Source organism: Miniopterus schreibersii, assembly GCF_964146895.1.
Source record: "Miniopterus schreibersii genome assembly, chromosome: 2".
NCBI classification, from domain to species: Eukaryota; Metazoa; Chordata; class Mammalia; order Chiroptera; family Miniopteridae; genus Miniopterus; species Miniopterus schreibersii.
In genome coordinates, this window is record NC_138102.1 from 24,298,137 (window position 1) to 24,321,286 (window position 23,150).

At 43.1% G+C, this 23,150-nt stretch overlaps 1 protein-coding gene across 11 annotated transcripts in view; it reads left to right on the plus strand.

Moving 5' to 3' along the window:
• CSGALNACT1 (chondroitin sulfate N-acetylgalactosaminyltransferase 1) overlaps positions 1-23,150 on the plus strand; it is a 268,054-nt gene that overhangs the window by 214,325 nt on the left and 30,579 nt on the right. For all 11 annotated transcript variants that reach the window (XM_081128079.1, XM_081128070.1, XM_081128078.1 and 8 more), the window contains one exon: positions 18,720-18,936. In XM_081128079.1, coding sequence (XP_080984205.1) covers positions 18,720-18,936 — 217 coding nt within the window. The remainder of the gene's footprint in view (positions 1-18,719; positions 18,937-23,150) is intronic.

A 23,150-nucleotide genomic window follows, 5' to 3' on the forward strand; every position in this document is an offset into this window, starting at 1 on the left:
CTGGAGGAACCTCATTGCTCCTGAGGGCACTTAGTGGGGAATACTGACTGCCCAGGCTCTCTGTGTCTGTCTGCACGAACGCCCCTTAATTCTGGACGTGTGCCTGGTTGTAGCAGCGCTTCTCACACCTTTGAACTGTATTCCTTTTGTGTGGCACCAGATTTCTTCATAAGCCTCAACCACTGCAGTTAAATGCCACTTTATTTATTTATTTACCCTCCCCTGAGGATATTTCTTCCATTGCTTTTTCAGAGAGAGCGGAAGGGAGAGAGAGAGAGAAACATTGATGTGAGAGAAACCACATTGATTGGTTGCCTCCCGCAGGACCCCTGACTGGGGCTGGGGATGGAGCCTGCAACCGGGGTATGCGACCTTGGCTGGAATCGAACTCGGGACCCTGCAGTCTGAGGGCTGACGCTCTAACCACTGAGCCAAACCAGCCAGGGCCCAACTACTGCAGTTAGGACGCCGTAAGCATATGAAGAGAATTAGTGAGAAAAAGGAAGTATGAGGTATCCAGTTTTTACATGTGATGAAAATGGGAGAAAAAGCAGAAGAAATTCAGCTGTATCTGATTATTAACATGGATAAAACCAAAGGCCAGTCTGCAGGGCACTTGGCCCACTGGCCCACAAATGACACTTTGAGAACCCTGGCTCTTCCCATGGCCTTCCACTTCTCTGAGACCTTTTCCCTGGTCTACTTTGAGAATAGACTGTCATACAAACGCGGACAGAGTCTGGAGGCTTTTTCTTTGTAGCTGTGGCCGTTGAGTTGAATTGTTCTGTCTCAGTGACAGCTCATGACTGCTGCCTTCATTGGAATGGAAACAGAAGACAGCTTTTACAGAAGTTTTACAGTTTGGTGTCTGCCTCAACATGTAATATTTTCTCATATCTCTCCCTGACTCCATCTCCTCACAACCTAACCACCCACATCTCATCACCACAGTCCTTCACAAGGCCACTTACCGTTGGGGTTTTCCCCTCTGTATTTCATATTTATAGCACCATCAAGCCATTTTCCAGGCATGCATGATTTTGTGTTCCCAATATTTCGTCTCCATGTTCTTACAGAAATGTCCACCATCCAAGCACTAACCTCAAATGGATTTTATATAACACGCAGAACCAGGGCTTACCAAGGTCATTACTGTTACATGGGTGGCAAAGAGGCACAGTGTACTTAGAGGTCTTTTTAAGGAGAGTAACAAGCACAGAGGGCTGGGAACTCTTCTGATTTCAGTGCTGTTCACGCCAATTGTACTTGATTATCAGGCCTTCCAGGGATATAAACTTCCGTTGTATTAGGCCCCTGCAACATTAACGCTCTTTCACCGATATAATTCAGAGTCACGGAGAAGTTCAGTGGTGGAAAAAGGGAAGGCATTACTTTGGTCATTACTTTACTTCCAGAATCATACTGAAGAGTCCCAGTGCCCCTTGAGTGAGTGACTGTGAGTGACTGTGCCTCCATTTGGGAAATACTAGATTGTGGAGGCATTGAAATTACTTTCCCTAAAGCAGTGCTTTCTCACCTTGGCTGCACTTCACAGTCTTTTGGGGGTAGTCCAGGCCACACTACAGACTAATTAAATCAGAATCCCTGGGGGTAGTACCAGGGCATCGGTATTTTTAAAGCTCTCCAAGCGATTCCAATGTGTAGCCGTGGTTGTGAACCATTGCTTTAAGGAACCACAAGATCTAGAGCTGGAATAGCCTTGCAGATATAGTTCTCAAGCCTGTGCCTGCCAGGTCAGGGGGCTGGGCCCTGGAAATTATGATCCTGTGTGAAACATAGTGAAATATATTTGCCCTTCTCTCTCTAATGAGCACATGACCTTCTTTGGGGGAGAACTGAAAATTTTCTTCCCACACCCCCAAATAATATGCTCGCTAACACTTACTGAGTACTTAGGCTATTTTGTGCATTGAGTGCTATATATGTACTTCAATCCTCACAATTTCTTATGACATAGGTCTTTTATTATGATCAATCTTATTTTATGACTAAGGACACAGAGGCAAAGATTCAGTCACTTGCCCAAGATTACACAGCTGGAACTTAAACCCATGTACCCTCGCTCTAGATTCTGTGCTCCTATCTATTGCCTCTCAGTCCACACAGAGAAAATGTCAAACATTGATTCATTCAACAAATATGTATTTACTGAGCACCTATAATGTGCCAAGCACTGCTCAAGCACACACACTTACTCATACTCTTGTTATGAATAGCTTAAAAGATAACAGACCTATGTATCTCTGTGGGAAAAATGACTTAAAATCAATGGTTTCAAAATAATTATTCTTGGTTAGATCCTATAATACCAACTCTTCTATATCTAACAACCTTATACAGCCTGTTGACTATGTAACTGAATGTATTTTTAAAATTTTCTTTAAGACTTCCCTCTTTGACCCATAGATTATTTGTAAGTTTGTCATTTAATTTCCAAGTGTTTAGAGATTTTCTTGTCTTTCTGTTATTGGTTTCTACTTTGAATCCACTATGATGAGAGAATACACTTGGTATAGTTTCATTCCTTTTAAAATTTTTAGTTTGTTTTATGGCCCCAAATATAGTCTATCTTGTTGAATGTTCCATAGATGCTTGAAAAAATATATGTATTAGGTATTGTTGGGTAGAGGATTCTATATATGTCGATTTGATCCTGTTGGTTGATTGTGTTGTTCACATCTTATCTGTGCTTCATGATTTTATGTCTAGTTGTTCTATCAGTTACTGACAAGGGGATTGAAGCCCCCAGCTATGCCTGTGGAATTGTTTATTTCTCCTTTCAGCTTTATCAGTTTTGGTTCTGTGTATTTTGAAGCTCTGTTGTTTGGTGCATAACTGTTTAGGATCATTATATTTTCCCGGTATATAAATCCTTTTATAATTTTATAATGTACCTCTTTGTCTTTAGTAATTCTCTTTGTTCTAAAATCCACTTTATCTTATATAGCCAATTCTTTTTTTAATTAATGTTTGCATGGTGTATCTTTCTCCATCCTTTCTCTTTCAACATACCTAAGTCATTCATTGAATTTGAAGTGAGTTTTGTGTGAATAGCCTATAGTTGCATTGTATATGAGTGTGTTTTTTAAATCTACTCTGCCAAAGTCTTCCTTCTAATTGGTGTATTTAGACCATTTAGACTTAAGGTAATTATTGCTATGTTAAGGTTTATGTCTTCCAAGTTAACTATTTATATAACCAGGGTACATTTTTATTTTTGAGAGTTCATAAGGAGACTAAATTAAAATAGCTATCAGTGGGTACTTGACCAAGGGGGTCTTTGTTTATTGGTGTGATTTTAGGGCCAACGTAAGAGTTTGATATCCTCTTGAAAAGTTTTCTAGGCTAAATTTATTGCAGCCATGCTCAATTGCATGGGGTTTGGGGGTCTCAGCTGCCCATTTGTCCATGTGTTTAGTAGCCCAAGACTTTTTTATGAGGAAAATTTTAATCCTATTTGGGGAATTCTCTTTGCCCAGCTCCGTGCAGAGTTTGGGTGGCCTTATGCTCTGGCACATGTCTAGTGAGTGTGTCATAAGAGGAAGCCAACAGTGCCACAAGCACAGGAACTGATAGTGAGTGTTTGCATCTACTCTTACTGAGCAGCATAGCATATTTACATAGTTACATGTCACTATCAGTTACTCATGTCCCAGTTATTATTGCTGCATTACAAATTATTATAGAATTTAGTGGCTTGAGATCACCATTTTTGTATGCCGATGGCCTGTCCCTGTTCCAGCATGTCTGGGGCCTTGTCTGGGAATGTTGGAAGGCTGGGGGTGACTCAACAGCTGGGGCCTAGAGTCATCTGACTGCTCATTCACTCAGATCTGGCAGCTGGGCTGTGGTGACTCAAGGATCAAGACTAACGGGAGTACCCACGCGGGGCCTGTCCCTGAGTGTGGCTTCTGCACAGCCCAGCAATCTCAGGGCAGTTGAACTTACATGGCATTCTGGGCTCCCAGAGAAAACGTGCCAGCAAACAAAGCGGGCGCGGCATCATTTTGCTGGCCTTTCTTAGGCAAAGCAGTCACAGGGCCACTCAAATTCAAGGGGAGGGGACAACGGCCTCCCCTTGATGGGAACATTGTCAAATAATTTGGTGGTCATGACTGGAGGAAAAAAATATTTAGGGAGTTAGTGTCTAAATAGGTTAAATATTACCTATTGTTACAATTTTCTAAGTTAAAAAAATCCCCTTATATTAAACTATCATCTGAAAACTGCATATCTAATGGACCACCTGGGTTTGATACCACATTGTTTTGATGTCCTATGGAATTGTTTTTATGTTTTAGTTGTACAACATCAGTCTTATGATATGTTACTGAAGTTATTATAAGAGTTTTATAGAGGCAGTGGCTCTCATAATTCTAAGATTTAGGATTATGCATTCAGCTGTCGAGTCACCCCCAGCCTTCCAACATTCCCAGACGAGTCCCCAGATGTGCTGGAACAGGGACAAGCCATCCCCACTGTGTCCTTTCTGAACTCCTGGCCATGAGCATATAAAAATGGTGGTCTCAAGCCACTAAGGTAACAATTGTTTTTCTTCTGGTTAAGCGATATTTCATGGACACAGTGAGTCAGGCATTGTTTAGTGCCTGTGTTGCTCAGTTGGGAAATCTGAAGCTTTGAGAACTTTGTCTAAAGTCATAGAGCAAGTTAATGGCTGAATGGAGTGAAAATTTAGGAGTCTCTTTCTCCTGGGCCAGAATGTCTCTCTAAGAACTTTCCTTGGCTTTGTTACCTAAGGTGTCATTTTACGACTTCCCACCTCACAGGGTTTTAGCACGACCCAAACATACATGGTGTTCTGAGCAGATCATTGTATTAAAAAGGATGTTCCTGTTGGGTTGAAAAACCTCATAGCTCCCAGTAGTCAGTATTAAAGTTGTTTCCTAGTTGTTTTAGTGCTTTTTACCCAAAGGAAAAAATGCTTCTTATACTCTCATTATGTGTTACGTTTTCCCTTGGTGATCAAGCTGAGGTGTGAGACTGTGTCCGCGGCTGTGTTTCTAAGGACCCGGAGGAGAGTGTAACATAGGGCTCTTTCTTCCAGTTGAAAGCTGATCGCCAGGGGCTTTTCTTTACAACTTTAGGGTGGTTAGAACATACTTTTCTACAGTTTAACATTCAGATTGTTATATTTTAGCTATAATGATTGCCCCCCAAATAAAAGAAAACCCACAAACCAATATCCAAACAAAACCAAAAACCTACATGGTGGCAAATGATTAGATGTCCTTGGTACGAGTCATAGGCCTGCCCTTCAGCTCGTGCCTTGCCGTGTTCCTCGCCTGAGCCCTCTCCCAGCCTTCCTGGACTCCTGTTGCTTTCCAAATGTACCATATTCTGCCTCCATTCTATTGTACACTATTGTATTTGGTGGCCGAGCTGCCTGCAGAGTCCTTCTTGCCTGCCCCACACTAGGATTGTCTGCTGCACAGCTCCCCCTCCTCCTCTTATCGCAGGTGTCTGCCTCTCTTGGGTGGCTGTCCCTAAGTCTTCCCAGCACAGTTAGGGGGTTTCTCACCAGCACCCCGGCCCTGGCCACAGTGCGATAGCTGCTCACTTCTGTTTATGTGCCTTCCGGGACAGGCCCATGTTTTACTCTTTATTTACTCCAGTCCATTACCAGTAGTGGAAGGTGCTTACTGAGGATTGTTGAGTGAGTGAGTGACTGGGTTATGGGGAAACAAGCATATCCCATCATTCTCCATCATCTTGCCTTTGCTAGCCATCCTTGTGACCCTAGAATGTTCGCAAGAAATGATACATATTTCAGATTTCATTGAAAATACTGCCAAATGTGTGCTGTCTTTCCAGACTATCTAATACTATGACATAAGGGTTTAAAAAAAGAGGATTGGGGTCTACAGGTTTGCTTTCACGTTGCTTTTCCAGGTTGGTGTGGGCATCAGTTCCTCTCCCTTTTTGTGACCATCACAGAAGCCACAGGGATAGCAGATCCAGCCTTGTCGTAGTTTGTGGTTAGCAGGCATCTGGTCATTGCTTATCTCTCATCAGAAACTCAGTAGACTTGGACTGTTATTACTTATTACAGCGGCCAGTTTTCCTTATTTACTCTCTAACATTTGGGCTACTTTGGGCTAAAGCAATGATTTTCCAAAAGCTAGTCCTCAGAACCCAATTTAATAGGTCTGGTGTCGGGTCCACAAAGCTGTCTTTTCTAAAGCTTGGCATTTTCTACTGGCGTAGACAAATACAGGTCAACTAGAAAATTGTGACCTAAATTCTAGGCCTTTGGGTTCCTTTCTTGCTCTTCGGTTTGCTGTGGTTTTTCTGTAGTTCAGAAGTTCCACAAAATACACATATTTTCCCTCAAATGTTCAGTGATTCAATCTTAGGGCTTGTTTGTTAATTTAAAATGAATTCTTTAGCTGGGCCGGGTGTGGCTCAGGGGTTGAGTGTCGATCTAGGATCCAGGAGATTGCGGTTTGATTCACATGCCTGGGTTGCGGGCTCGATTGCCATTCAGGGGCGTGCAGGAGGCAGCCAGTCGATGACTCTCTCATCGTTGATGTTTCTGTCTCTCTCTCTCCCTCTCCCTTCCTCTCTGAATTCAATAAAGATATATATTTTTAAAAAAAATAAAATGAATTCTTTAAAAACATTTTTTTCAATTATAGCTGACCTTCAATATTATTTTATATTCGTTTCAGTGTACAGCATAGTGGTTAGATATTTATATTATTTATAAAGTGATCCTCCTATAAGTCTAGTGCCCACCTGACACTATACATAGTTATTACAATATTATTGACTGTGCTGTACTTTACATCCCCATGACTATGTAACTGCCAATTTGTACTTCTTGATCCCTTCCCCTTTGTCACCCAAACCCCCAACCCTCTTCCCGTCTGGCAACCATCAGTTTGTTCTCTATATCTGTGAATCTGTTTCTGTATTGTTTGTTTATTTTGTTCTTTAAATTTCACATATAAGTGAAATCATATGGTAGTTGTCTTTGTCTGACTTATTAAAATGAATTCTTACTAGTGACTAATTAGATGAGTTAATCAAATAAAATAAATGCCTATAAGAGATGCCACTTATTACTTTCCTTGAAGCACAAAGCAATTAGTGCTTTCAATGTACACTGTGACTTGATTTTTAAGACTAGGATGCAGGAACCCAGAGTCATTAAATATCTTGTTTAAGGTGGTAAAGTCAATGGCAGAGTCAGGGTTAGACCTGAGCCTCTGGCATAGGTGTTGGTCAAGCAACAGAGGCTGTCAGGAATGGCCAGGAGATTGGGCATGGCTGGCACTGGGAAGAAGGCTGTCCTAGTGATGTTAATGATTGGGGGGCGGGTGTAGGTGTGATATGGTGCAAGTTATCCTAAGCAGTACGAGCGGGTGGTGTAGTGAGATAAAAGGTCATAGTACCCAATAAAGGGCAATGGGATCAACAATTTGAAAATTCCCATTGATATTATATATTAAAAAGGGGTTTCCCGGATTAGTGTTTCAGATTTCTTTGGATATATCCCCAGAAGTGGAATTGCTGGGTCATAAGGCAGCTCCATTTTTAATTTTTTGAGGAAACTTCACACCACTTCCCACAGTGGCTGCACCAGTCTGCATCCCCACCAACAGTGCACGAGGGGTCCCTTTCTCCACACCCTCGCCAGCACTTGTTTGTTGATTTATTGATGGCAGCCATTCTGACAGGTGTGAGGTGATACCTCATTGTGGTTTTAATTTGCATTTCTCTGATAATTAATGACATTGAGCATATTTTCATATGTCTATTGGTCATCTGTATGTCTGTCTTTGGAGAGGTGATTTTCAGGTCCTTTGTCCATTTCTTAATTGGATTGTTTGTCTTTTTGGTGTTGAGTTTTATACGTTCCTGATAAATTTTGGATATCAAGCCCTTGTTAGATGTATCGGCAAATATGTAAGCATATATGCACCCCTATGTTCATTTCAGCATTATTTATAATAGCGAAGATTTGGAAGCAGCCCAGGTGCCCATCAGTAGATGTGTGGATAAAAAAAACTGTGGTACATTTACACAATGGAATACTACTTAGCCATAAAAAGAAGAAATCTTACCTTTTGCAACAGCGTGGATGGACCTGGAGAGTATCATGCTAAGTGAAATAAGCATAATACTTAGGGAAAGACGAGTACCATATGATTTCACATATTTGTGGAAACTAGTGAACAAAATAAACTAACAAACAAAATAGAAACAGACTTACAGATACAGAAAACACTGACAGTTGCCAGAGGGGAAAAGGGTTGAGGTCTGGGTGGAAAGGGTGAAGGGATTAAGCAAAGTTAAAAAAGACTCATAGACACAGACAACAACAATATAGTGATTACAAGAGGGAAAGGTGGATGGGGGAGGGAGGAGAGGGTAAAGTGGGGATAAATGGTGATGGAAGGAGACTTGACTTGGGGTGTTGAGCACACAATACAGTATGCAGGTGATGTATTATAGAACTGTACACCTGGAAACTATGTAATTAACCAACACCATCCCAATAAATTCAGTTAAAAAAAAAAAAGAAACGAACCCTTCCTACACCTTGTCTCGGATTTCTGGCCTCCAGAGTGGAGACAGTACATTCCTGTTGTTGTTAGCCAAAAAAAAATGGTTTCTGAAGCAACAGCCAAACAAATCTTATTGCAATATTGCTAAAAAATTACTGAGAATCAAATATAATATATGCTAATTTGTATATCACCAGGCTCTTTACCAGAATATCAAGAACCCTCCCATGTCTGGTTCCACAGTGACAGCTTTAAAAAAATGAGTGATTGGATTCAGCTTCCAAGCATATTTAATGTCATTCATTGTCTGTAAGCTGTAACCTGTCTGACCAAGACCAGTAATACATTAAATGGCTAATGAAGCAAAATAGAATGAAAACATAATAACAGCAGTGACAGTTGTTACCGTTATTGCCACTGCTGACATCACTGAGTCCCTCCCATATACCAGGCTTGCATGTTTACATGAATTAATTTATTTAATCTTCTCAATGGCCCTATGAAGAAATAGGTATTATTATTATTAGTCCCACTTTTTGAAGGTGAGGAAATTGATGTCAGTGACTCAATCAATAAAGTATTATCTTAATTTTCAAAGGCAAGTTTTAAGACTGACTTTTCTGGTACACCTTGGAAAGCTGATTAGCTTTCTGAAGAATCTTTATTGGTGTTTTTCTGCCTTCAAATGTCAGTCTCGCCCGGCCGGGCGTGGCTCAGCGGTTGAGCGTCGACCTGGGATCCAGGCGATCGGGGTTCGATTCTGGGTCAGGGCACATGCCCGGGAATTGTGGGCTCGATCAATGACTCTCTCATCATTGATGTTTCTGTCTCTCTCTCTTCCCTCTCCTTTCCTCTCTCTGAAATCAATAAAGATATATTAAAAAAAAAAAAGTCAGTCTCAGAAAGATAAGAAGAACAGAGAGTTATAAAGATTCTTTTGCTGTAAAGTTAATTTACCTTTAAAGAGCTTTACCATGACATGCTCTTCAATTCAGTCATTATGCCCATCACTCTGTGAGTGTATAATTTGTAACCTTGCACAGGTTACTTATTTAACTTATATAGAGGCCCCAATTCATCCATCTGTAAAAGGAAATAGGTAGATGGCTTACTTCTTTGGAAGGCTGTTTAGAATTAAGATGACATTTGAGAACGTGGTTTGAGAAACAGACATGAGGTGGGGTAATAGAAATAGTTAGGCTGTTTGTCCTTTATTTTGGTGACAAGTTGCTTAAGCAGTTGTGCACGGACGAGCTCAGTGGTTAGCCAAAGACAATGGTGTGGACACACGTTCCTTGCTCTTTGACCTTGCTTGTTCCTGCTGCCTCTATCTGAATTTTCTGCTTTTCAACAACATCCTGGATATACTGTCTCACAGTGTTTGGAGAGGAAGCCCCGCAGCTGTTCGGAAACGCGCCCTGACAGTGGCTGCTCGGACTTCCCGTCCTCGGATGTTTGTTCTGGATCCCTGCTGAACTCGCCACTACCTTAGGCCCCCTGCCCCTCTGTCTAGCCCCTGAAACTCCGGTTAGTCCAGGTAGGCGCCTAGTCTGTGCACATTTTCACTGTTGGTTTCTTAAAGTAAGGTTATGGAAGGAGATGGAGCTGTCATTTCTTCGTCAGAAGCCAACAGTCCTTGAAGAATAACTTGGGGTGAAAAAGAGATCTGTGCAGTTGGGGTTCGAGCAGCACATTGTCTGGTCTCATCAGCACAAGTGCCTTGAGGGAGAGGACATGTGGAGGCCTGATTCCCAGCGCCTGGTCATCTCCTGGAAGAGCCCACTTTTTTTTCTTTTAAATATGTCTTTATTGATCTCAGAGAGAGGAAGGGAGAGGGAGAGAGAGACAGAAACATCGATGATGAGAGTCGTTGATCGGCTGCCTCCTGCACGCCCCCTACTGGGGATCGAGCCTGCAACCCGGGCACGTGCCCTGACCGGGACTCGAACTGTGTACTCCTGGATCCTAGGTTGATGCTCAACTGCTGAGCCCCCCTTGGCCGGGCTGAGCCCACTTTCTCATTGAACTTAAGCATCCTCAGAAGCCCGTCTTCTCCCATGCCTTCTGTTATTGCTTCGGACTTTGGTCCCTTCATTGTTTTTTCTCCCTTTGACCCATTTCATGTCCTTTGATCCTGCCTTCCCTTAGGCTTTACTCCTCTCTCTCCTGGACCCCATAATATTTTCCTTCAGCCACTTTCTTACCAGCACCCAACTCCCTGGCCCTCCACACTTGTCCCGCAGAGCCCAGGCCTAGATCAGGAGTCACTGTCTTTTCTCTTCCTTTCCCGGTTCTTCCTGCTGCTGGAGCAGAGTCACTGGATGTACATACGGATATCAGTGCAAATGCATGATCTCCAGCCCGGCCTCCCCTTGTGCTATTTAGTATTTTCTTTCCCCAGCCTTTCCCCACCCCGCCTCGCAGTCTCCACTGTCACCACCCCCGTCCTGTTTACTGCTCTCCAAGCCTGTACCCCAGCCTGAACCTGGCCCTCTCAATGCTGCCTTCCTCCTGCTTCCCGGATAAATGATCAGCATTCGTTCTCAAGAGCTCCTTTGGCTCCTTGCCTCAAACCTGCACTATCTGTACCCCGCTCTCCTCCTGACCTGCTTTGGGAGATAGGTGACCCTTCTCTATCCAAGACCAAGCCCTGGGTTGTAGGCTCCACCCACCTCATTATCTCCTTCCTTCCCCCATCCTCATTGTCTGTTTCTGTTTGTTCCCTCCTCTCCCCTACGGAGTTGCTTCTCCTGCACCCCTTCCAGAAAGCGCTGTTAACTCTGTAAGTTCCTCCGGCTACTGCTCTGCTGCATTCATTCTCTTCTTACTCAGACACCTGCTTCTCTCCCTCCCCTGCTTCCTCCTGTTCCTCGCAGCAGGTATTTATTAGGTTTGCAGAAACAGATTTCTGGTTTTCATGGAGCTTACCTTCTAGTGGAGGGAACGGTAATAGATAAGTGGGCAAGTAAACACATTCAGCTAATGTGCAGTGAAAACAGGGTAATGTGAAAGAGGTGACCGAGAGCGAGCAAAGGTCCTGAGGCAGGAATGAACTTGATTAAAGGAAATGAAAGAAAAGTGCTTTCTCAACTTCTGCCACTGCGTCTCACAACATCTTTCAGATCTGGCTTCATCCCTGTCACTCATCTGGAACCATTATCGGTAAGGTCACCAGTGATCTGCTTGCTATCCAGTGGCCCATTTGTCCTCACTGTACTTAACCGGGATGTAACAGCTGCACTGTTGAGCCGCCCCTCGTCACCGGTGGGGGTGGCCTCCCTGCTGCTCTGTCCTGCCTCTCTGTACTTCTCTCATCGCCACGGGCCTCTCTGTCTCTGTCTCCGTGGCAAACCTGCACACTCGGCATCTGCATGGTCAGGCTACCCCAGGCCTGCGCCCTGGGCTCCCTCTTCTCATTCTACAGACTTCCTGGGTGGTCTGACCCATACCCACAGTTACACCTTATACGCTGTGGACATCTAACTCTGTCTGAAAAAGGCCTATCTGCTGAGCTTCAGACCTCCCCATTTAGCTCCTCAAATCAGCGTATCCAAAGCTTAACCCATATCCCTTTTCTTACCTGTAACTGGAGTCTCACTACCCTTCTCCCTGTCCCTCACCTGCCATCTCATTTCTAACCCACTTCTCCCAAGCTCTTCCTCTTCACCTCCACTGCCTGTCGTTTCTTGCTGAATCAATGTGGTTCTTTCCTCATTGCCCTGTGATCTCATTCCCTGCCATCCATTCACGCTCCACACCACTGTGACGTGATAATAATGAAATGATCTTGTCTTGTTCCTGTTAAAGGCCTAGCATGCTCCCCTGAGCTCCAGGACTGTGAGGGTGACTTCGTGGGCTGGCATGATGTGCCCTGCCTGACTTGCCAGCCTCACCTCCCACCTCTCTCCCACACCTACCTTTTGCACCCCAGCCTTGCCGAAGTTTGCCAGACATGACAAGTTGGGTTTTGTTTGTTTTGCTTGCTCAGTGTCTTTGCTTATGCTGTTATCTTCCATAGAATGCCCTCTCTGATTCTGTAGCCTTGGTGAACACCCACTCAGTCTCCAGTTCGGCTGAAATATCTTCGAGATCAAACTGTCCATACCCTCCAGCAAGTGGAAACACCCTCCTTTCTCTTCCCTTACACCTTGCATAGACTCTCATAGGTGCTTCTCATATTATTTATGGCTGCTTTGTTTACCTACCTGCCTTCCTCTCTAGAATGTGAATTCTGAAAGCACAGTGATTTTATAATGTTCATCTTTATGTCTCTAATATAGAACACAATCCAAAGTAAATAATAGCCATAAGAAAAATCGGTAAGGATAAAAACAGTAGCCATGTCAAGTGAACATGAATCATGGGAGGCTGGTGGGTTACCTGGTGAGGAGCCCAGCCCACTGCTGCACAGCTGTCATATACTCATTTGCTTCCTACGTATTGTCAAATACCAACAGCTTTCGTGGAGTGACAGGTAAGCTGGAGTTTTGTGGGGAAAATGATCTGGAAAGAAAGTCAGCTGTTAGTACTAGTGATGAAGTAAGGAGGAGCTCTAGGTAAGTGAGGCCCCTAGAAATTCCTGATTAAGACCCAAGTGTTGCATTTGTCTGCCTGGATCTGTGATGTAAATAAATATGTACCAAGTGCAATAAATGGAAATAAGAGAAGTGCTTCATGAGTTGTTTCAGTAAGGACATCAGTCAGTGCAACCACTTCTTAGCAAATGAAAGAAACATTTAGTAAAAGTTGAAAACAGTGATAAACTTGAATCAGGGCCTGCCCAGAAGCTGCTGTAGACAGTGCTCTGTGATGCCTGAGAAAGCAAGGTGGGCCCAGACATATCTGTAACCCTGCAGATGAGCAAACACTTTAAAGTGGTTACTTTTTTTTGTGTTTTTTTTTATGGGAAGAAAATTATTTACATTATGGTATCTGAGCATTTGGCAGTCCTAGGACATCTCTCTTCACAAATGTCAAATGTCAACTACTTTCTCTAAGAAACTAGAGCTGTCAACAGATGGCACTGTAAGGATGTCTCATTTATCTCGTGTGGTCTGGGAATGAGATATTCCATCTAAGCAGAATTTTCTAGATAACTGAATTATCATTTTGGAGTAAAGTCTTAAGTATTTTACGTGTTTCCCTCCTTGAACAGGGTGATGATAATGTGCTCTTGCAGTAACAGAGTGAGTAGGTATATGCTCTTTGTGATATTTCAAAAGCAATTTACGTGGGTGGAGTGTTTTTTCTTTATAGTAAATAATCTCAAACATTTAAAATTCTTTTTAAAATGATGTTCTGCCTTCTCCCCTGCTGTCAGGAGGTGACTTCACTGTACACCACTGTCTGCATTTCTGCCTGTTATAGATTTTCTTTTCTTATATACTCATTTTTTTCTTATTAGCAATATAAATATATTTTTCATGAAAACACCTCCTTTCAAAATGTCTTATAGATTGTCAATTCAGATGATTTTTGTTTGGCAACTGTTACTATTGTGTGTTAAAGTAAAAGAAAAGCCCTAAGGGTGGATATAAAGATTATCTGTGGGTAAATGAAATAAGACTTTACTGCAGACATTCTGTTGTTCATTCTGACTTCTGTTTTTTATGCCCCTGCTTTTCTATACTCTGCATTATTAATGCTGCATATGAAAGTGACCTCTAAGGAGGAATCCATGAACAGGGGTTTGCTCCAGTCAGTCATTAAAACACATTTGGTGAACGCAGACAAACCGCATCCCTGGGTCTCAGTTTGCTCCTCTGTAAAATGAGAAGGCTGGTTTAGATGATGTCCTTTCATGTTTCATGTTCCAAAAACATAGTTCAGCAAAGAAGAGTTTGGAAGCTCTTAGACCAAAGTGTCTGGAGGACTGAACGAGTACTTTGGATTGAGAGTGTCACGGCATCTTCCCAGAGGAGGAGGGCAGATTTAGGAGGGTGGAAGGCCGGACAGGTGTGTGGGAAAGTACCAGGCCTTTTCAGAGGAGAGCAGTTACTGTGGTAAAACACACGTAACGTAACATTTACCATCTTAACCTTTTTTAAGTGTACAGTTTCCTGCCATGAAGCACATTTACACTGTTGTGTAACCATTGCCAGTACCATTTCTAGAACTTTTCATCATGTCAAATAGGAACTCTGTGCCCATGAAACACTAACTGCCCATTCCCTGCTCCTCCCAGCCCCTGGTGACTACCAGTCTACTTTCTGTCTCTATGAGTTTGACTGTTCCAGTACCTCATGTAAGTGGAATCCTACAATACTTGTCCTTTTGTGACTTTTTTTCCACTTAGCACATGTTTTCAAGGTTCATCATGCTGTAGTGTGATCAGAATTCCATTCCTTTTTGAGGCTGAGTAATACTCCGTTGTAGATATAATCCATGCTCTGTTTATCCGTTCATCTATTGGTGAGGTTTGGGTCGTTTCCATCTCTTGGCTTTTGTGAGGAATGCTGCCGTGAACATGCGTATACAAGTATCTTTTCGAGTCTCTGTTTTCATTTCTTTTGGGTACATACCTAGAAGTGGAATTGCTACATCATACGATAATTCTGTGTTTAACTTTTTGAGGAACCGCCGAATTGTTTTCCACAGAAGCTGCACTGTTTTATATTCCCACCAGCAATACAAGAGGGTTCCCATGTCTCCTGGGGGAAGAGTGGTTGTTTGTGCTCAGTATAAACCAGCTTGACTGGAGCCCAGATTTTATGTGAGGTGTGGGTAAGACCTACAGTTAGGACAGTAGATTGGGGTCAGATTACAGAAGATCTTAAAAGCTGGCCATGGTATTGGTAATTTGTTCTATAGGCTTTGGGAAGCTGATGAGGGCTCCTGAGCTATGGGAAAAGCATTATTATAGGGGTACTACAGGAAGGCTAGGGGTCAAAGGAAAAGTGCAGGATGCACTGGGCCCTGGGAGTGGAACATGGGTCAGCACAAGGTGGCAGTGATCCAGCTGGGAGACCTAGGCCCCACGTAGGGAGCTAGGAAAGGCAGTAATGAAAGTGGAGACCCTTCTGGGCTCAGCGGTGCAGCATTGGCCACAAGCCATGCACACTGCACACTCCTGTGGACGAGGGATCAGGATGGAAGTGTCAGGAGTGCTGTCTCCTTGGCCTCGTGATTTCTGCGGACCAGTGTGGAGACAGGATGTAGAGAGGGGCCTGCCTCCTGTTAGCTCCCTGTCTACCAAAGGCATAGACCTTTGCAGCAGACAGTGAAGCTGGATCTTGGATACCTGGAAGTGTCCCTGCCTAGTTGGCCATCCCAGGGCCTGGCCCCCTTGAGTAGGACAAGACAAGCATTAGGGTGCTCGCACAGGTGGTAGAAACACCAAACTCAAAGTATGAAGGGAAAAGAGGGTGCCAGTTAGGGTGTCTAAACCAAAATTTAAGCTAGCTCCAAAGCTCTTATTTTGATCTTCAGTTTGCGTAGTGCATAAAAATGATAGGATCCTACAAAATATTACAAGGAGGGTGTTTGTGTGGTCAGTTTGCTCTGCATTCACTATTGCATAGGCCAGCTTATCGGTGGAAAACCATTCCTGCCTCAGAATGCTTCTGCCCCTTTCTCTCAGTCCTTCGGTGTTTCCGGCACTGAAGCGTTCTAGAAGGCGCAGGGGTCCAGTTAGGTGCTGTCCTTTGCGTTCCAGGCAGACTGAGAGTGCTGTTTGTGTCCACGTGTGCCTGTGGGTGTAGCGGGCAGATGGCTGCGTGTGGGTTTTAGTGGACATAGGTTGCAAGAGAGTTTTAAATAACTTATTTAAAATAGAATGAAGGGATCTAAAAGCAGATTTATACGCCATAATTAATTTAATTAGGCAGAGTGTGGGGAAATATGCTAAAAAGCTGACGTAATAAGTGTTTCAGGGCATAGGATGTGGAGGACCATGAGAAAGCAGCGGAAGTCATGGCTGCAAGATTAGCCTGGGTGTCCTGGCCTCCGGATGGTGGGGAGTGCCACGCCCGGAGACCGCTAACAGAGGTGGCCGCCTGTCACGCCAGCAGCCGCTCTGACATGGGTATAAGAATCATCATCATTCAGAAGAACTGTTACATTCTCTGGGTTCTTTATAAATAAGTAGATGTCCATCTCTTGAGACAGGTTCGTGTATATTTCTACCTGTATTTTCAAATCTGTGGACTTAGATTTTAAAAATTAATGATTCTTATCCTGGTGCTGAGAGAGAAAATGAGTCCGTTTTTAAAAAAACAATCAATCCCTGGCCCACGTACATTTTTATCTGCACGTTGAACTGTCAGCAGCCTTTTCCACGTGCACTGCTGTGTGGAGAGGGTACCGGGTACGCCTGCGGGACGTGAATAACAGAAGTTTGACAAGATGCAGCCGCCAGCCCGGCGGGCCTGCTCCAGTTGTGCGGATACGCTGTTGCCGGGTGAACGTGGCTCCTTTCGGACTCAGCCCAGGCTTATTCGGACCCTGGGAGCTGGGGGTTTATCCAGCTGTGTAGACGGGTTAGCGGTGGGGGTAGAGCCTGTTTCCTCAGTGAGCACTAGTTGCCCGAGAGAATGAACAGGCTTGAAAGGGAACCGCTTCACATTTTCACAGGGGTCCTTTGAGCTTCCTAAGAAACGAAGCTCCTCCTTTCTTCCATGAAGGGCCCCTGCAGGGACTCTGAATTCTATTCCGACAGGGTCTCCTCTCCGCAAAACTCTCAGCTTCCCTGACTTTGAGGGCTGTCTGCCTGTCACCCAAGGACGCGATGAGGGCTTCAGAAGAGGACCCAGTCTCTCTAACTGTGCACCAGGCCCCCAGTCATCGTGCTCACTGCCGGTGGATGGCAGTTTCATCTCCAGACAGGCATGTGGGACAGCTGGAGAGATGACACTATCCATGGGACAGCTGTGAGAAATGACACGGAAAATTCACTGTCCCCAAGTCCTCTCTGTCACACCCACAGGAGATCCAAACTTTGAACAGGATCAAGGAGCTGTACAACCGGGGCTGTAAGATGAAAAGCACCTATGAGACAGAGAGCAGAGACGAGAACTTGGCCGTGCTCGTAAAGAAGACCTGTAGTTCCCACAAAAGAAAAGGGGGAGCGGAGTGGCGAAGCAGAGAGAGGCCTGGAGAACTGTAACCGACCCCAGGCTGATACCTTCCCTGGAAATTTACTCCCGTGGCTACTCAGCGACTGGGAGGAGCTTTCTAGCTAACGTGGGGATTCAGGGGAAGGAAGGGATGTGGAATGGAAAACATGGCAAATCCAAGATAAGAGAGGGGGAGCTTATCTGGGGATTTGTTGAATTTGACTTTTTTTTTTTAACTATAGGAAAAACTTCACAATACCGGTGGTGCTGGGAAGGCAGTGGGGCATAGGCGCCTGGGATCCTGTGCTCACTCCTTGGGGGGTTCTGTCGGGCCAGGCCCGCGGGAGGGAGGCTCACCCTGAGAGTTGAGCTGAGATGCTAGGTCGTATCTCCAACCTGACAAGTGAGACTGTGTAGAGTTTGAGTACCAGTGACATGGGGTGGAACACGGGTTGGGGGGGGGTGTCCATAAATAGACTTGCTCTGGAGCACTGAGCTATGCTGCTTCTCAGGTAGGAAGGATGGTATGAAATTAAGTAAGATGTGTGCCTGCCGCGGTCCTGGGTAGTTAAGTGTTTTCTGCTTTAATGCTTCTAGCAGCTTCCAGAGCACCACGTGACTCACAGCACTGGCCCTGTTACTTCAAATAGACCACTATGGTCAGTTCATCTGAAATGGATATAAGTTTTAAGAGAGAATATGAATGCAGTATTTAAGTTAAATAAATATAATTATATTTATCTAATCATATTGCAGGAAATGCAGATAGCAGCAGAAAAGAAAAAATACACCCCACTCCGCATCATAGCCAATCTTATTTTGACATATTTCCTTATAGTTCTTTCTTTAATGCCGCTAAATATAGCTTCATATCCAACTCTACAAACTTCCCCCCATGTTTTTATGAAGTTTTCATAACTATGATTTTTAAATCAATGCTATTTTGATTTCTTTGGGGATTTTTTTAAGTGGGAGCATTTTGAGTTTTCTCACGATTTTTAGGTATAGAGATTTAATCTTAATTTAATCTGTATTTTGTTTTTTTTAAAGGGCATTTTGTGCTAGGCCTCGGCTATTAAAAAAGCACTGTCTTTTCTTATATTTCTGTTAACAGGGATCTACCGCACAGAAAAGGGTAAAGGCACTTTGTACGAGCTCACGTTCAAAGGGGACCACAAGCATGAATTCAGGCGCCTTGTCTTGTTTCGGCCGTTTGGCCCCATCATGAAGGTCAAAAAGGAAAGACTCAGCATGGCCAACACGCTCATCAACATCATCGTGCCGCTGGCAAAGAGGGTGGACAAGTTCCGCCAGTTCATGCAGAATTTCAGGTTTGTGTGTTTGCACCTCTTTATCTTCCTCCACGCGGTTGTGTGAAACGCTGATAAAAGTTGCCGGCATCTCCCTCCTTTCCCCAGCCAGGTACAAAGGCTCCTTTCTCTTCTTGTCAGACTCTGTTTTCTTCATATCAACGTTCTTGTTTGTGTTTGCCTTTCCCTAAAGCAATTAGAACACTGCCAGATAAGCAGATTTACCTTCAGAAGGGAAACGTAGGAAGGACTAGGTTTCATCAGATCTACAGAGATGGCCTCCTGCCTGCTGTGTTCAACTCTGACTTGAGTTTGGGCTCAGGTTTGGGGACAGCAGGGGCCATGCTATTGCACCAGCAGGGTGGGCCGTGGACTTGTGCTGGAGGCTCTGCTTGCTCTGCTCGAGCAGCGGCCGGAATAGATTGAATCAGAATCTATTTTTTATTCTAATCTACGTTTCCTCAGAGATTAAATTTAGAATTGTGCCAAGAAGTTTCCAGGAACTCATTTCTGTGGCTACTCAAGACAATTAAGTGGGGTTTTATTTTCAGATGCAGGAATGTCGTTGTTGCTCGCGTGTCTTTAAGGCCTTGTGCAGTGTTGGAGCTTGTAAGCTATTTGACTAACATTCACTTACTGGTAGAGGTTAATCGGCTAACTCACTTAGCCAGCTTGTTTTAAAGATAGCAAGTCATAAGTGTCTAATTATAAATCTTGGAAGATCAAACTTATTTTTAATCTTTTATCATTAAATTCACATTATTAAAAGCCAGTAACGCTCCGTATAAGGGTATGGTTGATACTTCTTAAAATTCTGGGTAATGGATGCACTTTTTAAAAAAATTTTTACGTTTGAAGAGTAACCCTTTTCTAATTAAATTTTAAGGTCAGAATCCAGTGGTCTTAGAAGAGACCTTTGGAGGTCATTTGGTCTAATTCTCCCTTAGTTCAGAATCCCTTGAGAGCATTCCTGACATATGGTTTTTCTATGCACTGTGTATGTACAAGGTAGGCTGCCTCTGTGTTGACCAGCTCTAGATAGAAAGCTCACTTTTATTAGGACCTGAAGTCCCACCTCCCTGTAATTTCTACCCAGTTCTAGCCTCTGAAGAAAGGACTGAACAAATAAATCCATTTCCTCTTAAACATCATAGCATTTCAGATATTTGAAGAAAGTGATCATAGCTCCCTTTGTCTTTTCTGTGATATCAGGTGGAGTAGGGTGGACTGATCCTTGCACCTGTCCCCAGTCTGTAGGACACCCGTGTGGGCACCATCACTTGACAGCCACATTCTTCTGGCTCCATTACTGAAGTGTATGCAGCGTTGGCTTCTGTCAGCCTTCCTTTGGTGTTTCTATGTTCTCTCTGGAATGGCAGGGTGCTGCTGGTTGGTTAAGCATTACATCCTTAGAAGGACTGAGCCTGTGCTTGGTACTAGGCATTAAGTCAAATCATTACTGCCAGCAGCTGGTGTGCCCATTTCTAGGACTCGCTCATAGTAGGTTCCTTTGGCCAGGAAGCTGCCTAGCACTTGCCAGATTAAGGGCCCTGAGGTTTGCTTCAGCACATCGGCCAGTCTGAGTGCGCTGGGTTTGGTAAGGTCGTGCTTGTGCTAAAGAAATATTTGCTCAGTGAAGGGCCAAGTCCCTCGCGTAGGACTCTGGGGCCTGGAATAGCAAGATATCTTTGACTGGCGTATATAAAAAATGCCATATATGTAAGATATGTATCACTTTAGTTCTGTGAGTATTGTAAGTAATTAACAATAGAAATACGCCTAGAAGGGAAATATTGTTGAAAAAAGTAAAATTTAGCTCACAAGTCACCAAAATTGAAATGGTGAAATGAAATTTTAGTTAATACATTTTAAAAACAAACAAAAGTCCTCGGGCCTTTTTTTTGACTCACTCTCAAGATGCCCATTGCTGCATGTAGGCAGGAGAGGGTGGGTGGGAAGACCTGTTATGTGGGTGGGATATGTGGAGGGCCTGTGTGAATGCCAGACACTCCACCAAATGCAAGGCGGAGAAGATGAGTTGGGGATGTAGCACCTGCCTTCATGGAGAGTAAATCTACTCATATGAAGCTGGAAGCTACAACAGAAATAGACACAAGGGACAGTGGGACACAGAAAGGCTTCCCAGGACAGAGGACTCTTGAGCAGAAGCCCAAGTGGGGAGTTTGCTCTATAGTCCAGGGTTTCTTGAGTGTATTGAGGTCTCTGAAAAGGTGAGATGAGCGATGGTACTGAAACATGAGGTGGTCTAATTCTGTGTCAGAGCTCAGTAAAGGTGGCATTGCCAGCCCGCCAGCAGAGGATAGATTGTTTAGTGCATGGCTTTAGCACAGCTAATTAAACAGAAAATTTAATTCTTACTTCACACCAAAACCCAAAGTCAACTCCGGTCAATTGAATATTTAAATGCAATTAATATGACCATAAAAAGTATTTGGAGAAAACATAAGGGGCTGTTTATTAAATATTTGATGTTGCCTTTATGAAGTTCCTTCCATTCCCGGACTGGAGATTATTAACTGTGACAGGCACTGCAGATCACACGATGAGTAATTTATTTCCTTCTTTTGGAATCTTTCTGTTTTATAACTTTTTATATAGGTACCATATATTTTGTTTAAAAATTCAATGACAGTTTTCTTGGCTTTTATAATTTAAACATGACTTTCTTGTTTGTAAAAGTGATACATGGCTATTATAAGACATTCAAACAATATAGAACCCAAGCACTAAGTTATTTCAAAATTCACTCCTGACCCTGCCTCCTAAAATTAATCATTTTTAATATTAATTGAATACTGTTCTAAACACCTTTCTTTGTGTATTTGCAGATATAAGAATAACTTGCTAGCTAGGAATAATTTAGTACAACATGAGATATACTATATATTCTATTTTTAATTAAAGAATTAAATTTTACCTTAAATTTATAGAAGAGAATCTGAAATACAACAGAAGAAATTGCTGATCTTTATCTCAACCATTGGAGATATTGGTTCCTAAGAGATCCCTCTAACGTTACAAAAGTGACTTTGCAAAACAGAGGAGATTGGAGTTATGTATTTTTTACTGCACATTTTAATTTTAGTCTGGGTTGATTAAAAAATTACAATAAGAAGAGGAAATCATCAGTTGCACTTTCTCCCTCTCCTCTGTCCTATTTTCCAATTTTGTTAGTTATCTGTTATTTTTACCTTGTTGGAGTTTGCAACCTTTACATTCTGTTTTATAACCACAATTCTTATACTTAAACATGAATTTAGTGTTTTCATTAGCAGTCCTCTGACAATAGCTTCTTCATTCCCGAGGCCTTGGTTGGCAATATTTCACGGTGAAGAAATTCTTTCAAGAAGGATCATAAGTTCTTGAGAATAGAATGTGTACTTATTAGCTTGATACTTTAAGTATGACTTGGCCGGACTTAAAATTCTTGGGGGTCACTTCTCCCCCCCAGGACTTTGTACACCTTCTAGCATCTAATGGTACCATGAAGGAGCGTAAGGACAATTTTATTGTGTCTCTTCTGAAAATGACTTACTTGTTTGCTTGAATGTCCAAAGGGTTCCTTTTTTAGTTTTGAATCATAGTAACTGAGTCAGGATACATCTCAGCTCAGTGTCTGTTCTCTCTGAGGTTTTCCTGCATTTCAGTTTCCTGTTTTGCTGTGCGGATTCTTCTATTTCGGGGAACTTTTTTTGCTGTTCTGATTTTGAGTATTTGTCCTGCTTTGTTTGTTGGATTCTCTGCTTTGCAGAGAATATAATTGTATATTCTCAGGTGTTCTCAAATTTTTAAGCTTCTCTCTATTGTTTAATGCCTTTGTCTTTTATCTGCTTTCTGTATACCTTTCCTTTATGCGAGGCATTTGGTTTTCAGATATGTCTGTTCTGTACCTTGGTATTTTAAATTATTACTTCTGTTTCTTTTGTTCATCAGTGTATTTTCTGAGCATGGAATGTGCCAGTGCTGTTTCTGTCATCTCTTTAAACTTCTTAGAATTGAATTCACATTTTTATTAAGAAAGTGTGAAACATTTGGAAGCCACTTTCTCCTGTTTGAGCTCTATGTTCTTTCAGACTAGGGATTTCGCTGGCTTTCTGAGCGCTGTTGCTCTCTTCTCTCCTTCTCTTTCCTACTTGGATTCTGTTGTTATTCCTGAAATGTGGCAGCTGCAGGGTTTGGCTTCATCCTTCTGCGTGGCACACAGAGGGCCACCC